The sequence below is a fragment of the Fusarium proliferatum genome (genome assembly GCF_900067095.1).
Source record: "Fusarium proliferatum ET1 genome assembly, contig: FPRO_scaffold008, whole genome shotgun sequence".
NCBI classification, from domain to species: domain Eukaryota; kingdom Fungi; phylum Ascomycota; class Sordariomycetes; order Hypocreales; family Nectriaceae; genus Fusarium; species Fusarium proliferatum.
The window spans coordinates 744,506-759,856 of record NW_022194797.1 but is presented as its reverse complement, the minus strand read 5'-3'; the positions used below and the strand labels follow the sequence as shown (position 1 = coordinate 759,856).

The window sequence follows — 15,351 nt, the reverse complement described above, 5'->3', positions numbered from 1 at the left end:
GGGCATGCTGCATGGGCATCACGTATTGTGATGTTCTCTTTGTGTCGTGACCAAGGGACGATTCGGCCATGATGACTTGACCTACATGATGCGCGAATCATTGATGGGAAACATCATCAGCGCAAAGCTCTTTGTATACGAAATGAGCCTGAGATCTTGACAATGCCTCGGTCAGGTTATTGAGTTGGTCTATGTCTTTTGTCATGTGCTGTGCAATGTTCAATGGTGGACAAGGAATCACGGCACGGCAGTTGATCCAGCAACTCCGGAACCTACGGGAGTGTGTCGAGCTACCGACCGTACTTTGTAGCGTTTTTGTCAGCGCATCTCATAGCTGGTCTAGCGAACAATATGTTCATGGCGCCATTTAGTTTATGTCTATATCGGGCTGCTCTTGTGTGGCCTCCCATTGCGTTCAGATTTGATCAAGCCCATGAACTGCAAGCTCAAGCTCAAGCTCAATCGGGATGCGGGGTCAGCGGCCGATGGCGGCGCGGGGAGATTTAAGATAAGATAATCGCCGCTTCAAGGTGTGCGCGCTGTGGAATGGAATGAGACGTAACAGTTCACATGAAACCACCAATGAATTATCTTAATTGAGTTTACTGTGTCGCTACAGTGATCCACGTGGCTACCGAGATGCCGAGTTAAGCAGAGAGGGGGAGGAACCTTATCCACCAAAGTCTTACAAGGAAGCTGTAAGCTCAATGCTCCTTAGATCATCACATCGCCAACACCTCACGGACATTAACCTCTCCCAATCTACAACAGTCACAATGGCACCTACGGAACTCACCCCAGAGCTATCCCAGCTCTTCCAAAACATCGAAACCCGCTTCAAAGACACCCAGCTAGGCGACCAGCGCTGGTATCTCCTCGTCATCGCCTGCCTCTCCACCAGTCCCGACCCCGAAGCAGCAGCAGCTCTCTACCAATACCTCACTCGCCAAGAAGCCTACCAAACCAGTGAATCACGCCAGGCTCTCATACGACGCCTCCGCGAAGCCCTCGTTAAGACCATCATCCTCGTCGGCGTGTGCAAACCCATCGAAGCCATCCTGTCAATCATGAAGGTCGAAAAGCCAGAGGATCGAGACTTTAGCCAAACGCGCGACGGATGGCAGGCCGATCAGGCAAACCATGACCGCGGAATCGATTGGTTCAAGAAGGTGTACACTCGAAACGCTGGCGATACGATGGGATTGTTTGACGCGCACAAGGATTTCGCATGGGTCTCGGCGGAGATCACGTATGGGCTGTTTCTATCGGATCGGCAGGTTCTGGATGACACGGACACGCAGCTTGTGGTGCTGCCGGCGATTATGAGCCAGAATCTCCCGCTGGAGACGCATTGGCATATTCGGGGAACGCGACGAATTGGGGTGTCGAAGGAGGATGTTCAGGTCATCTGGGATAGTGTCCAGGAAGTGTCAAAGTTCTTTGGGGCCGAATTGCACAAAGTGCCGACGGTGGATGAGGTTGAGCCTGATGTCTAGGTCTGAACAAACAGCGAAAGCATGTTATAGATCAATACAGGCAACGTAGAATAGATCAATCATGGACCAAAACAATACCTCACATTGCGCAAGAGACGAAGCCGAGCATGTGCGGCCGCAGTGGCAGTGTCGTTGGCACATTCAGGAAGCATCGTAGTGTCATCGCCAACAGCCAGCTCTGCGCAGGACATACATTCAGGCTTTGGCAGCGACAGCGACAGCGACAGCTAGAACGTGCGCCATATACAACAAGGACAGGAAAGTCTTGACAGCCCAAGGCCAACATGGAGTGTAGTATCGGCAATAGCGGGCATCGTCTCGGGAGGGAGATGTACGTGATAAGATAGAGTTCGGCAGAACGAGAGTTAGAAGCGCTGGCGGCGGGAGGGACGAGAGCGGGACTGGAGATGCCACTGCAAGGCGGCATTCCTTGTTGTCTGGTGGGCGAAGAGACGTCAGCATGCGCAAGAAACGGTGGCCCAAGCCTCCGAATTCGCTCACCATCGCTGCATGCAAAGTCGAGCAAGGTGGCATTCACAACGGACCAAGAGGCGAGTGGCAGTCAGAGTAACGGCCGCTGCCAGCTCAACGTTGGGGCGGCCTTGCATCAGTGTAGTGCACCCAAAATCATCATCATCTGGGCACAGAGAAGCCCCCCAAATGCACTAACAAATGTTGTGCAACGCCAAGCCGCCGACCTTTCTGTCTTTTCGACAAGGGTATCCACCTTGCGAAAAGGTACATTCAAGCTTGTCGCCCTCAATGTACCTTTCTCCTATGCCTCTCCAGCCATCGAATTTCGGTTGCTCACGTCGCGAGATAGCAAACGCGTTGGTGGGGCTTTAGCGTGTGTCGTGTGCAACACACGAGGTTGGCCCCGACGCGTTAAGTATTACGGAGTAGTAGGCAGTGAGTCGGGGAACGAGGTGGGGCCGCGAAGATGTGTGTCTCGTGTTCTGCGTGCTTGCCTGTCGTGGCTGGCTCATTTTTGAGGTGAGACTGCTCAGAACAGGGGAAGACAGAGATGACGACGGTGGCTGGGAGCAGTTATCAATTCTCCATTTTGTGTAGAACGGGCTTATGCCATTTTATTGACTTATGCAAGCGTTAGAATCTGGGCAAAATGTTGAACTGCCCCTCCCCTCGGGTGCTCATCAAAGTCAGTCACGATACTCCTCCGTATGGGGAGCACTGTTGCTATCGACCACGACCTTTGTCTCCTGAGTCGAATATGGCTCAGATATAATCGTGCGAGGCTTTGTGTCTGCACTTTTTTCTTCTCATGTTGTTGAAGATGAGCCGGTCATCAGTAAATGAAGTACAACCCTTCAAGGCGTTTCCCATCGTTACTGCACGGTGGCAGTTAAATCTTCTCCGTGCAACACACTATCAGGCTTGGGTACGGTGCAGCAAGGGCATTCTACGTGTTCAGATTGATGATTTCACACTCATCTCGCTTCAGTGATTCCCATCCCAGACTGGACGTAACAGAAAAGGGCAAATTCATCCTGTATCTCCAAATGTTGGCGGAACTGGGGACAGACGTGAGACGGACGTGGGACGGCATAAAGTGGAGACCGGCCCCTCTCCCAGATGCTCTGAACCGATTGGTCTCCACTGTCAACACCAACAACTTCAACTCCAAACGTTTGGTGATGGCGACCAATGTCAATAACCGCGGTCTAAACTTCATTTGACAGACAACAGAATGAGTGAGTCACATACCGAAATATCGGCGAGACTCTTGGTCTCACTTGTCTGTTTCGTGGAGACTGAGATCTGATGGAAAGAAGCGCTAGAACATGGCAGCTCCGATGCTAGATGGTAATGCGAACACGCTAGGCTTCAATAAATGGGATATATCACATTTCAACTAGTATGTGAGGAAGTGCCCCCTGTTGCCCATCTACGACAATAGCTATGGTGGTGCATACGCTTGCCAACACTGTCACTGAAGAAGAGGCCATAGCAAAACGCCATGCGTCCGTGTTGGCTGGCACTTGTGGAGATATGTAGATGAGAGGATTTCTAGAACGTTCGATGTCGAACGGGAGAGTATAGAAAGCCCATTCTGAGATCTATTGACTCGTGGCGCTGTTCGTTAGTGCGAGCATGGCAGTCATCATGAAGTGATGGAACTGCCTCCAAGGTAGAATGAAATGAAATCACCTACAATCACAACTTTGCTCCTCTGAGTGCAAGGACAGCCAAGTCGAGAACCTGGACTGCCAAAAAGTATCATCGTACTGGCAGCCCCATGATATCACAGGGCAAGTAATCATCCATCTTCACAACATCGGCAAAGGGCCCAACAGGTTGGAACTGCCCCATGACGCAGCAGCTCTATCTCCCGCCCACCTCATCTCTACAGCAGCACAGACATGGGACAAGGATTTTCCTTGCCAGTCGGTGAAGGCAGTAGCACATCGCTAACGTTGATTCCCGTCATATTTCCAACGCCACGCCGTAGAGTGAATACCCACCAAACGGTTATTTTCCGATACATCACCATACCAAACAGACAAATTGACAACTAGACACGTGATTCTCAAAATGATGAAAGGGCTCAGCGAAGGTCAAAAGGACAGTTGATTCCATAGAGGGTTCCATTGGAGTTCCTCTTTTCGACTGCTATCATCAGCATCACAGCGGCGCTTGAGCAACTTTACCCTTCATTCATTTCATATCACCCAACATCTTGACCTTCTCAAATTATGTCTGAGAACAACAACATTCGACCATATCTACTGCCTGCCTTCCAAGAGACTCCCTCATCACAGCGTGCTGTGCAGCGCCGACCACTCCCTTCATCGGCACCTAAGCGCACTGCAGCTCACATGGATGAGGCAAGATATAGACCGTGACAAACACTCTACGACAAAGCTGACTGATGTAGGAATTAAACCAGGAGAGCCCCAGCACCTCACCCAGGAGAGGTGCCCGCAAACTTCCGCGTGTAAGGAAAGAGGCTCCAAAGTCCAGGGTGAGGCGCAATAAGGACGTGAAAAACCCATCGCCAAGCCCTGACCCGTCGCCCGCCACCCCGACTGAATATTCGGTGGCAACGCATTACACAGCTATCCCGGGACACGGGTCTATCTTCTATGCGGAGGATTGCCCTCCGCTTTTCGTACCCAGCACAATAATGCACGTGCACCAGGCCCCAGTTGCGCAAGCCTGCCCTTGCCATCAGCTGCAGGCAGCGAGCATTGCGCAAATGCATGGCATGCATATGCCCTCTATCGGGGTACCTACACACGGGCATGTTGGAGGGCTCGGCAAGTTGTTCATCCATGGCTTCATCTTCCAAAACTAACATCGTCACTTAAGGGTGGAACGAGAATGCCTGGGGCTATGTGCCGGGGCATGACTTGGGAGATCTGTCCCAGATGCATGGTAACTTGAACTTCAACCACAGTGGTTGAGGATACTGGCATTTATATGGCAGTTTGGCGGTTTGGAATGTGGATTTGGATACAACTTGGCAAACGATGATGGGGGAAGATGATGAATGGTGTAAAAGCGACATTTGTTTCTGTTTTGGCATTTCATAGGCATATTTTCTTTGTTTTCTTAGACTACATGGTGCTTTAGGTAATAGATTTCGGATGACTGGCACTGAGACTCTCCATCACCCACCAATCACTAAACTCGTGGCTGTACAAAGGATAGTGTCCTTCTGAAGTATGTTCGTAGAATTTGGGGTGCTCGCTAAAGAGTGCTCAACTCTCAAAACTCCTATAATTTTCTTCCTGTTCAAGAACCATACCTATCTAGATTGCCATCTCCTGCATCTGTTCCTCAATCCTACCTGTGCCACCCTCTTCATCAGTTCTGGCCAAATTCTCATCAACAAGAACACCACAATACATGCCAAAGATATCCTTAGGTCCTCTATAAGGATCAAGCTTGTTGATAGCCAACTGAATACAATACAGCTGTCTCTCCAAGTCTGCTGTTACCTCCCCCAGTGGCTGCAACATATTCCGCTCATTCTCGTGGCCAGAGCAGAACCGATGCTCCATGTCAAACAAAAAGTATCTCACACTTCTCAGGTCACAGAGGAGTTCATCGATCTCATGCTGTGATGGATATCTGCGGGAAGGCGGCCTAGCGGTTCCAAGAATAACGGTCGTAAGGTCAGGGTAGCAATTTAGGATTCGCGATTGAGCTTGGTGGGCTTTCTGTACCTTGCCTAGAGTGTCAATTGCTGCGTCCCTGAATGTCCCTTTGTTGATTCTGCAAACCAATTCCACAAATGTGCTGTATGAGACGCCGATACGTGGCATAACTGCTGGCGCGTTGGAAGCCATGTCAGTGCAAAGTTTGAGATTACCGGGTAATGTCTGAGACTTGAGACGGCGGACGTGAGTCTTACCGGTGTAGCATTCAGGTGCAGTTGTTGAGGAAAGTAGGGTTTTATATCGTTGAAAACCAATTTCTGTTCTTTTCTTTTTTTCCTGGTAACAGAGCTGAACAATACATAATACAGAACATAACTAGGCCTTGGACAGACTAGGAGCTCATTGTTCGATGCAAGCCATGGCGTTCTTCATCCTCTCCTCTTACCGAAACCAGACGCTTGCCTAAGACAGAGATAGAATAATAGCCTCCTTTGTATGTTCGGCAAAACTCTCTTACAAAGAGCTTCTTTCTGTTTGCGGTGTGTATTGTAAGTTTCTGGACCGTAGAACAGTTGGTAAAGCTTCCAACAAACATGCACAAGTCCGAACGCACTAGAAGAGTCATTTCCTAAATATGAACACGCCTCATTCGCAAGTACATTTATCGACAAGCTCCATGTCCTCAAGGCCTAGAACTCAAAACATCGGTGGAGCTCGTTCATAGCATTTTCGGAGGCCTGTCAGGAAATGGAACATCATCACATCTGCTATCTCATGCGAACAGTCTGCAGCTATACCGCTTTTTTGGGTTCGAAGGTTTCCCAAAGATACCGCGTTTTCTGACCCAACCATGAGGTTGGAACAATTTGTAGTCGAGTGTCCTGAATCATTCCACGGCAATGATAAGACAACTAATATGATCAAGTCACAGTATCTTACATCAGACGCACTCACAGACTTACTTTTAATATTCTACCATGCAAGAAACAAAACAAGATTAGAACATTCAGTCAAAGGGTGATGACAAGCACTGGTTAAGTTTCTAATAAATTGATCTTGCAGTCTTAGTTACCCCCAGTGACGCCGAAGTCTTACCTCAAGAGACTCCTAAATACCAATCAGCTCGACCTGCTCGTACATCTATCAGTATAACTCCTGATATATCCACTGCATTCTAGCCTTTCCTGGATACCACATTACATCTCGCAACAAATCGACCCAAGCCACCTTTAGTGCATTGGCTCTCCGATTTGTTCTCTATGCCATGATGTGAAGTTGCTTCCTACTGATCAATCCGGTGTGCCAATGGGTGATCGCGACCATCACCGTGAATGCTCTTACAAGGGCGATCGGGGTCAATTAACCAGATGGCAAATTGCATGTTGTCCACTTCAAACATGACTTCGCTAGCCTGCGTAACCACAGCCGCCAGCGTGAGCTCTTGATCTGGGGCATCCACCTGTTCTTTCATCCCAGTCATGTGAATTTTGAGTCTCTTGAGATAGGAAAGCAGTTGGTCGACTTCTTCCTGAGAGGGCATTGGTGGAGCAGCTTCTCGCACAGCTTCTATTTTTTCAAACACCAAGTCGATGAGTGTTATGGCCTGGCACGACATGTTCTTGAAAGTATTAGCCATGGCGTTAGAATCGATTGAAAAATTCTGACTGGTCTGTTGAGTTATTATGTATGTTGCTAAAGATTGCAATATGTTGCGAGTGAGAGTTGAAGTGAAAGTGAATATTCAGTCTTGGATCGAAGAGCCACAGCAGCTATATTTATAATTCTTCTGCTGCTATTTCATGGGATGAGGAAATACTTAGATAAATTTCAGATGCTCTTTATTCATTCTGAGTTCTTCGAGACCAATCGTGTTGCGCGACGAGAACAGAGGAATCCAGGGCTTTTTGTTACTGATCGAGGAGAACGTGGGAAGCAATTACAACGAACAGAATACAGACCTCATATCTTACATGCAAATATAGAGAGTCACAAGTGAACAGCGCCTAATTCCAACGTGTAGTATTGAATTCGGTTTAGATATGTTTCTACAGCGGTCACGAAGGCTGAGATACATGGACATCAATACAGCAATAATCTAAGATTGACTTCTCATCAGAATCTTTCCAAGCCCAAATCCCCACAGAAGGGTTATCGAATTTACTAATTGAGCTATGAGAGAGGGACAATTTGCAGCTAGCTTCTATCGAGATATTCTATTATACAGCAACAATTTGACATTAACTTTACAGCAGGTTTTACATTTACAAGGATGAATGAGATTCCTCAAATTCTTAACATAAGCAACATGGCCATCTCGGGATAATATAGGAAAAGTGTGATAATAAAAGGACGCTGGAGTTTATAAATCAATTTAAGTGATTCTATTTATGCCGGGCACGTTCAAGTCTCAGAAGCTCCTCAAGAACGTATAGCCGAGGATGAAAGCAATTTGATCCATACACTTTCAGATATACCACCAATTCGAATCTCTCCTCTTACTTGTCAATAGGTTCTTCATAGGGATTGTGGCGGACACGCCCATTGAGACTAAGACAACGTCGATCGGGGTTGAGTCGCCAGATGGCAATCTGTATGCAATCCACCGCAATCATAACCTCCCTTGCCTCTTGACACACGGCTTGCAGGTCGCGCTTCTGGTCTTCATCGTGCTCGTCTACGAGTTTCTGCGCCATTTCTGTGGCGTGGAAGACATGACCGAGCATAAACATGAGTCTGCTAATTTCCTCTTCCGAAAGCGGTCGTGGAGGCCCTTGTCGCAAGTCATCCAGAGTGCCACGAATGTCTTTGGTTCGGACCTCGGTCAGGCAGAGCCAGGTGTTGAAAGCCCTGGTTTGAGTTGTATGCATTGTAGTAGAAGATGCCTGATCCATTTTATATAGTGCAGTGTATGCAATACACTACAACGTGAGAATTCTGGTGATATGTTGTACAGGATCTGATGTTAGCTAGATGTGTTACTTGCAATTGAGACTTGTGGCTGAGAACTCAGTTGATAACGAAGACTGAATGTTGGGATTGTGAAGGCAATGCAGCTTAATTTATAATCTTTTTTTTTTTCCTACTGTACCCCCTGCAAATTAACAAGGTTGAACATCATACTTAGGTTTCCCTTGTTTGTCCCTAGTTCTCTAGCATGAACACATAGAACCATGCCTTTAATATGTGCAGTACTGGCCTCAAGCTTCTCTTGTTCCACCTCTTTTTCTACATTCTTACAATGGTTAGACGAAAATAGGTATTGTTCCGAAAAGAGCCTTAAAAGATACCTCTCGTGAAAATAGACGGAGGGACAAATCGACAGCATCTGTTTACAAAATGGATTGTCAACAAGCAGTTCTACTATAATATCAGATTACGTTTGCGGCATTTATAAAAGTGTGGATAAAAGCTATCAATAGATAGCCACCGAAATTAGTATATTTAATGTTCCCAACAACCATCGAAAGTACCATCCCATGCGGCGTCTTTAGAATTGATCCGCTCCCGATCATACCAGTTGTCATAGTCAGCGTCATCACAGCCGTACAATTCCTCCTGCAATGCACCCATCCTGTGTTCTTCATATCTTTCAAGCCACTCATCTATGCTTAATGTCTAGACGCCCCATCCTGATCCCCACGGCCCTAGCTTCTTGTTCTCAGATTGGGGCTCGTATCCTGGGGAACAGGCTTCGACCACGCGACGCGCACTCTCGTCCATAACCTTTTTCATCCATCGACTGTCGAGCCGCTTTGTGTAAGTATCCTGTAGCGCAGGCAGGTGTAAAACATCGTTGATGCAGTATTTTTCCGTCTCTGCGTCCAACGGGCGGCGGGAGAAGACGTCGTCGGCCATGCGAGTTGTAACCGCCCGCTTAGTTCTGGCCCATCCGTGAAGTTCCATGAATCCCAGCCTTAGATCCTTCTCGACGCAGGTGTTAAGCCCTCGGATGTAGGTTTTGCCGCCAACTCTTGAGGCATTCTCTAGGAGCTGTATGTCTGTTACACCCGCAAGGCGGACCTTATAGTGGGCCCAAAGGGCGTCGGCATCGTTTCGAACATCCCAAAGACACTTGGATATGAGAGGGTCTTCGAGTACAGTTCTGAGAGTCTTTCCATGTGTGGAAGCCGTGGTGAAAGCGGCGCTACCAAGAGTCTGAACATCGATAAGCTTCGTGACTTTGGTAGGGTGTACGAGAATGGTTATGATGGTAATAGTCCCGTTGCGGCTGAGATTTTTGCCCTCAAGGTCGAGATAAAGCGTAGCACCCAAGGGAATCGAGTCAATGAAGTCCTTCAGGTCTGTGACTGATGAGATCACATTTGTGGCCTGCGCAGTAGAAGCCATGTCTCATAAAAGAATTATGTTGTCGATGGCTGAGAATGTCAAGTTTGTTCGTTTTACTCTCAGTTGTAGATTATTACTTCACAGTGTCCTCTCCATGATGAGGGCGGAGACAGGTTCTATTTATACATCATCTGAACGGAAACTTCCGTGATTCTAGTAAATAACCTTTCAGCTAAAACCTTGAGATGTCCTTTTTATGTTGTTATTGGGCGTCCTTCAAGCTCGTGATGATGATTTTAAGGCTTTGACCCCGCAACCATGAAGATGTACCAGCATAATGATGTGTACTTTTCGGTATGGAAGCTTTGACAGAAGTTATAGAAGGTATTGCGTCATGGTGTCAAGGTATTGGACGATGTAACTTCCTTTCGCAGAGTTTTTGAGCTAATAACCCATAACATAGAAGAAAATAAAAAAACTTTGTTTGTTTTACCTTAAGAGTTACCTATCAAAGGTTTGATCTTCTGGCTAGTAGGTACTTCCATGGTTGAAAAAGGAATATTGAATGACCATTTCAATGAACTTGCTGCGGTTTGTTGTGAAGCTTAAGTCGCAAGTATGTATTGATTGATGCTCTTGGTGCTCAGAAGTCCATGCTGTCATAGCGTAAGAGATCGAGAAAGGGCAACGAGTATTTTGCCTTTATGTGTTTATTGGTGTTCTGTATCTTTGTGGCCTGGGGGCTGAAGGCCTCTTTTAATCTTTTAACCTTATCACAGAGATCGATATGCGGATTTCCAGTGTGGCAAAATATATTCAGAAGAAAGGAACCAAATAGGTTAAGGCCTTTGCGGAATGTATGAGACGATAGAGCTCAAGATCATGCTAGTACACAGTACATTGAACGAGGTCCTGTCAAGAACGCGGACGATGCTGTTGCGCCGAGGCTCCGGACTTCAGCAAATTTGGACCTCCACCCACCAGTTGCTGTCACTCAACAGTCGTGCCCTAGCATCAGTAGTATTCATCCTTCATAACAAAACCACGGGAGTTGATAGAAAGCAACCCTGTAAGTTGACCTGGTGTAGCATCCCTTACTAGGATACGTCGATCACTTGTATCAAGACTAACCAATTTGAGTGGGCAAAGAGACGTAAGCGAAGTTTGGTCAACAGTCTGCCAAAAGCAAGGTAGACCTTACATCCAGCCCGCAGATCACGTCTGTAGCACAAGCTTGGGCAGCTCTCGATTAGTGAGGTATGCACTGATGATGAGGTTGGGACATGATCAGGAAGCCAGCAAGGCAAATTTTGGCATCATCTCTAGCACTACGAAGCAGAATGTCCCTGATATGACCATTTATCTGTTATTAATGCTCGCTTATTGCAGAGTCTTTATGCAGTCAGAATGCAGCTGAGGTTTTGAGACGGTTAGCCAAGATCACCGAAGCGCTGATCCCTGTCTAATTCGGAATCTGGTCAAATAAACGAGACCTCAGCCCTAACTTCTTTGAGTAACTCGCACAGGCCGAGTGATGATTGGGTATAGAGTCACCGGATGTGGATACAGTAGGATTAAACGCTCTGAAACTCCTCCACCGAAAGTGAACAGTTCACTCACAACGCATCCCCCTCCTCGTGTCATCTCGGGCATTTGGCTCGCCTTCCCCATACCGTCAGTCACGCCACACTCTTTCGGTCCCGACAGGGTAAATGCGTGCGAGTGATGGAGCAGACGATAGCTCTCAAGCCTAAACCTAAGGCTTCTGCCTCTGCCTCGTCTTCTTCTAGTGGTGGCGGTGTGCAACCCCCTCGCGGCGGCGACCCGTCAGCATCTCAGATCGTGTCGGTCCCGGCCAACAACAAGCCACGGGTGAGCAAAAAAGCACAAGATTGCCGCTAGGGCAGACCCGTTTCATGTCGTCGGTGGCTTACTTACATGTTTTATCTTTTGATCGCCTTTAGATCCCGAATGCCAATGTGGCTGTCCTTGACATTGCAGATCGCTCGGGCCAAAATGCCGCTAATAAGAAGCCAAAGACCAAGTCTTTCAAGACACGTACTGGTTGTAAAGAGTGCAAGTTCGTGCAGACAGAAGAGACAGACAAATAAAAAATTGTTGCTAATATTATGCAGACGCCGCAAAGTGAAATGTGATGAGGGTAAACCAATCTGTAACCGGTGCAAGGCCGTCGGTCTAACATGTCATTTCCCGCTGAGCCAATCCGTCAGCTTCAACACCACAGCTACAGCCGTGGCGACCACGCGTGCAGCACCCCAGTCCGACACACGCATCCTGGCCAAGCCAACCTACATTCTCTCGCTCTTCAAAGACCAGACGCAATATGACATGTTCTCCACTTTCCTCTGGTCCAACGAGCAGGGCACTACCCTCCCTCACAACACCTTGGCTACCATCACGCCTCAGCTGGCCCATGAGGATGCCGCTGTCCGTGAGACGTGCTGTGCCCTAGGCGGTGCCGTCAACGCCTTCACGCAGCCTACCATTGACTCTGTAGCTGCTGATAAGGCGCATCAGCTGTCACTTCAGTACTATACACGTACTGTACGTGCTGTAACGACTGCTACCTCTACACTCCGTGCGCTGCGTAGTGTTACTCACGTGGCTCTTGTTTTTCTCACCTACGATATCCTTCGCGGGGACATGCACGCAGCTGTTCTGCACCACGATCACGCTGCTCGTCTTTTTGAAGCATATCTCAGTAAACGAAGTGCCCAAGAAGGTGTATCTTTATCAGATTTAGTATTTGATGACTACGAGAATGCCCTGTTTGACATGATACAGCGATTGAGTACCTACCCCTGGGCCCTGAGACTTGGTATCACCGGGGACACGGATGAGTTCCTAGCCGCGAAGCGATGCCTGGGAAGACACAGATACTCCATAGACAAAATGCCCTCTTCATTTCACGATTTGGACCAAGCTTTGAGATGGTGGGATGTCGCGCAGCATCACCTAGCTCATCATCTCTTTGACGACGACAAAGAGACGACAAAAGCAACATGGGAGAAAGCCTTTTCGGTCCTTTCAAGCTGGCACAACGGTTTCGTGCTGCTCTACCGCTACACGCAGCAGCGCAAAAATGAGGAACCGCACAGTTACGTGACAGCCAGTGTCTTTGAAGCACTGTACCTGGAGTGTCTGTCAAGTCTCCACTTGCAGCTCAACACGGATGCAAAGGTGTTACCGGACGCGAAGCCCGTGTACCGCGAGATCATCGCCACGACGCACCGTATCCTCGACGAGCTAAAAGGGTCGCAAGCAAACTTCCGCTTCATGGATAACAACGTGATGAAGCCGTTGTTTGTTGTTCTCTTCAAGTGCAGTGACCCTGAGATCAGAGAGGGTGTCAAACAAGTGCTGCAGCATGGTGTCGCAAAGTTTGGGAGTGCGTGCCTTGCTGGGATTGTACTGGGCATGATGCACATGAAGAGCGAGCACGTTCCGCAGATATTGAGGAACGTTGAGAGAGCGGTTGGATGGCATTTGACATCTGTTGGATGCGGACCTGGGGTGATCACCGCTGTTTAAAATTGCACAGACACTGATGAGAGCGTGATTTCATAGAATATACGACAGTCATGATAATGAGAACAAACACTTGGGTTGAATATTTGCTGGTGTTGAGTACAGTGTGATTTCGGATCCGATGTCTAGTGCTGAGCGGACATGGGAGTGGTTTTCTTATCTTATCAAAGCCGTTATCGTTGAGACTCCTACATGTGAAAAAAGGTACATCGTGCTTACTGTGGGTCCCTCAGAGGTACTTCTCAACTGGAGAGAGAACGGAGACAAGTAGTGCAAGCCATGCCCCTGCATAAGTGGAGAGTAGCACACAACTCGTCTTTGTGCGCGATTTCTTGATTTTGTGTGTTTGCTCAACTTTGTGCATTTGTGCACGTGCACAGCACAAAGACTGAGCAGGCAGTATTGCACTATTCACCGTTTCACTGCTAACATACAGCATAAAACAACATACACGTGTATATGAATCATAAAAGAGTGTAATTTGCTGTGATATCTATAACTTTTCCCTACTCAAATCCAACCAAAGTCTTCTTCGCAAACCCAATCCTCGTCTTCTCCGCATCAAACACCACAAAAGCCGCCTTGAGCGCAATATCACCAAAGATATTGATATCGCCCGCACTCGATTGCAATCCACCATAACAAGTCCCAACCTCTCTCTTCCCCTCCTTCTCCCCCGGGACAGGTCCCTCAAGCGGTGCGAAATTCATGTAAGCACCCGGGACAGTGATACCAGTCTCCCCCACGTAGAACGTAAAGTCGGGCATTTTCGTGTCGCACGGGAAAACGTAGCCTCCTGCTGTTGCGTCGATTTTGGCATCGTCGATCTGGGCATAGTACGCCTTGTTGACTGCCTCGGGGAGGAACATGAGTGATGTCCCTGTGTCGGCGATGGCGGTGATGGGCGTCTTGGTGGCATTGCCTTTTCCAACGGCATATCCCGTTGAAGTGAACGTCCACATTCCCGTTGATGGATTGACACTCGTATACGTAATGTCCCCCTCATACGCTGTCTTGTTGATGACGCCAAAAGTATATGTGCCTGGGGCATCATGCTTTAAATCCGCGGTAAAGACCCCAGTTCCATGCTCTGTTTTCGCATTGTCAAAGAATGTCTCTTGTTTCTTTGGAGTAACCGTATTGATAGAGCTGAAGCCCAACCCCAAGAGACCGTCTAACTCCTCCTGCTGCGCAAAAGACTCGTGCACTTTGTCAGCGACTTGTACCGCCTGAGCCTCCACTGACAGGCCGCCGATGGAGACGGTATCTTTCACAACATGGCCCGATGCGCCACTTCCATCACCATACTCGATCGTCCATTTTGCACCGGCCATCTCCTCACAAGTCTTGGAATTGGAGGCATTGTATCGGTTGCTGCTACCGCCTGCAGTAGCTACCTTTGAACCATATACCCAAAGATCCGATGACCCTGTATCAAGATCCATCTGGAATGTTCTTGGAGGATTTCCGATTTGAACTGGTGTCAACCACTCGGCATTATTCTCGATGGGTTTATTGGCGACGGTGCCGATACTGTCTCGGCGAGCAAGCAATGAACTTTTGAGATATTCCGGAAGATCGATGTGATATTTTCGATATATCTTGTCGAGAGCCGCAATTCCATTGCGCTTATATACGGGATTTCGGACTTGTTGAACAGAATGTTCACTTGGTGATGTAACAGTCGGAAGGCCAGCGACCAGTGTGAAAGATGCGAGCCCGCTCGTGAGAACCGAAGAGAACTTCATTATTAAGGAGAGTAGATACAACGAAAAAAGAAGAAACAGTCAAGTGAACGTGCCGTACAGAACGAATGGCTACAGCGAAGCGTACATCAGAACCAAAAGCCTCTCAACAAGGGGAAGAACAAAAACTCATATACTCCCGAAGTCCCA

General features: G+C 48.0%; 8 protein-coding genes across 8 annotated transcripts; 3 read left to right on the top strand and 5 right to left on the bottom strand.

Moving 5' to 3' along the window:
- Positions 1-776: 776 nt before the first annotated feature.
- FPRO_13983 (uncharacterized protein) lies at positions 777-1,496 on the top strand (the record flags this gene model as incomplete). Its single annotated transcript, XM_031218958.1, has 1 exon — positions 777-1,496. The coding sequence occupies one exon, from the start codon at positions 777-779 to the stop codon at positions 1,494-1,496; it is 720 nt and encodes a 239-aa protein (XP_031084765.1).
- Positions 1,497-4,210: 2,714 nt separating this feature from the next.
- Positions 4,211-4,921, top strand: FPRO_13982 (uncharacterized protein; the record flags this gene model as incomplete). The annotated part of the gene is made up of 3 exons (XM_031218957.1): positions 4,211-4,282; positions 4,393-4,774; positions 4,827-4,921. 3 exons carry the CDS (start codon positions 4,211-4,213, stop codon positions 4,919-4,921), a joined length of 549 nt encoding a protein of 182 aa, XP_031084764.1.
- Positions 4,922-5,269: 348 nt separating this feature from the next.
- FPRO_13981 (uncharacterized protein) lies at positions 5,270-5,809 on the bottom strand (the record flags this gene model as incomplete). The annotated part of the gene is made up of 1 exon (XM_031218956.1): positions 5,270-5,809. The coding sequence occupies one exon, from the start codon at positions 5,807-5,809 to the stop codon at positions 5,270-5,272; it is 540 nt and encodes a 179-aa protein (XP_031084763.1).
- A 1,093-nt stretch (positions 5,810-6,902) lies between these two features.
- FPRO_13980 (uncharacterized protein) lies at positions 6,903-7,256 on the bottom strand (the record flags this gene model as incomplete). Its single annotated transcript, XM_031218955.1, has 1 exon — positions 6,903-7,256. The coding sequence occupies one exon, from the start codon at positions 7,254-7,256 to the stop codon at positions 6,903-6,905; it is 354 nt and encodes a 117-aa protein (XP_031084762.1).
- Positions 7,257-8,115: 859 nt separating this feature from the next.
- FPRO_13979 (uncharacterized protein) lies at positions 8,116-8,511 on the bottom strand (the record flags this gene model as incomplete). Its single annotated transcript, XM_031218954.1, has 1 exon — positions 8,116-8,511. One exon carries the CDS (start codon positions 8,509-8,511, stop codon positions 8,116-8,118), a length of 396 nt encoding a protein of 131 aa, XP_031084761.1.
- Positions 8,512-9,235: 724 nt separating this feature from the next.
- On the bottom strand, positions 9,236-9,967 carry FPRO_13978 (uncharacterized protein; the record flags this gene model as incomplete). Its single annotated transcript, XM_031218953.1, has 1 exon — positions 9,236-9,967. One exon carries the CDS (start codon positions 9,965-9,967, stop codon positions 9,236-9,238), a length of 732 nt encoding a protein of 243 aa, XP_031084760.1.
- Positions 9,968-11,632: 1,665 nt separating this feature from the next.
- On the top strand, positions 11,633-13,459 carry FPRO_13977 (uncharacterized protein; the record flags this gene model as incomplete). Its single annotated transcript, XM_031218952.1, has 3 exons — positions 11,633-11,779; positions 11,872-11,987; positions 12,043-13,459. The coding sequence occupies 3 exons, from the start codon at positions 11,633-11,635 to the stop codon at positions 13,457-13,459; spliced, it is 1,680 nt and encodes a 559-aa protein (XP_031084759.1).
- A 503-nt stretch (positions 13,460-13,962) lies between these two features.
- On the bottom strand, positions 13,963-15,204 carry FPRO_13976 (putative endothiapepsin precursor; the record flags this gene model as incomplete). Its single annotated transcript, XM_031218951.1, has 1 exon — positions 13,963-15,204. The coding sequence occupies one exon, from the start codon at positions 15,202-15,204 to the stop codon at positions 13,963-13,965; it is 1,242 nt and encodes a 413-aa protein (XP_031084758.1).
- Positions 15,205-15,351: the final 147 nt, after the last annotated feature.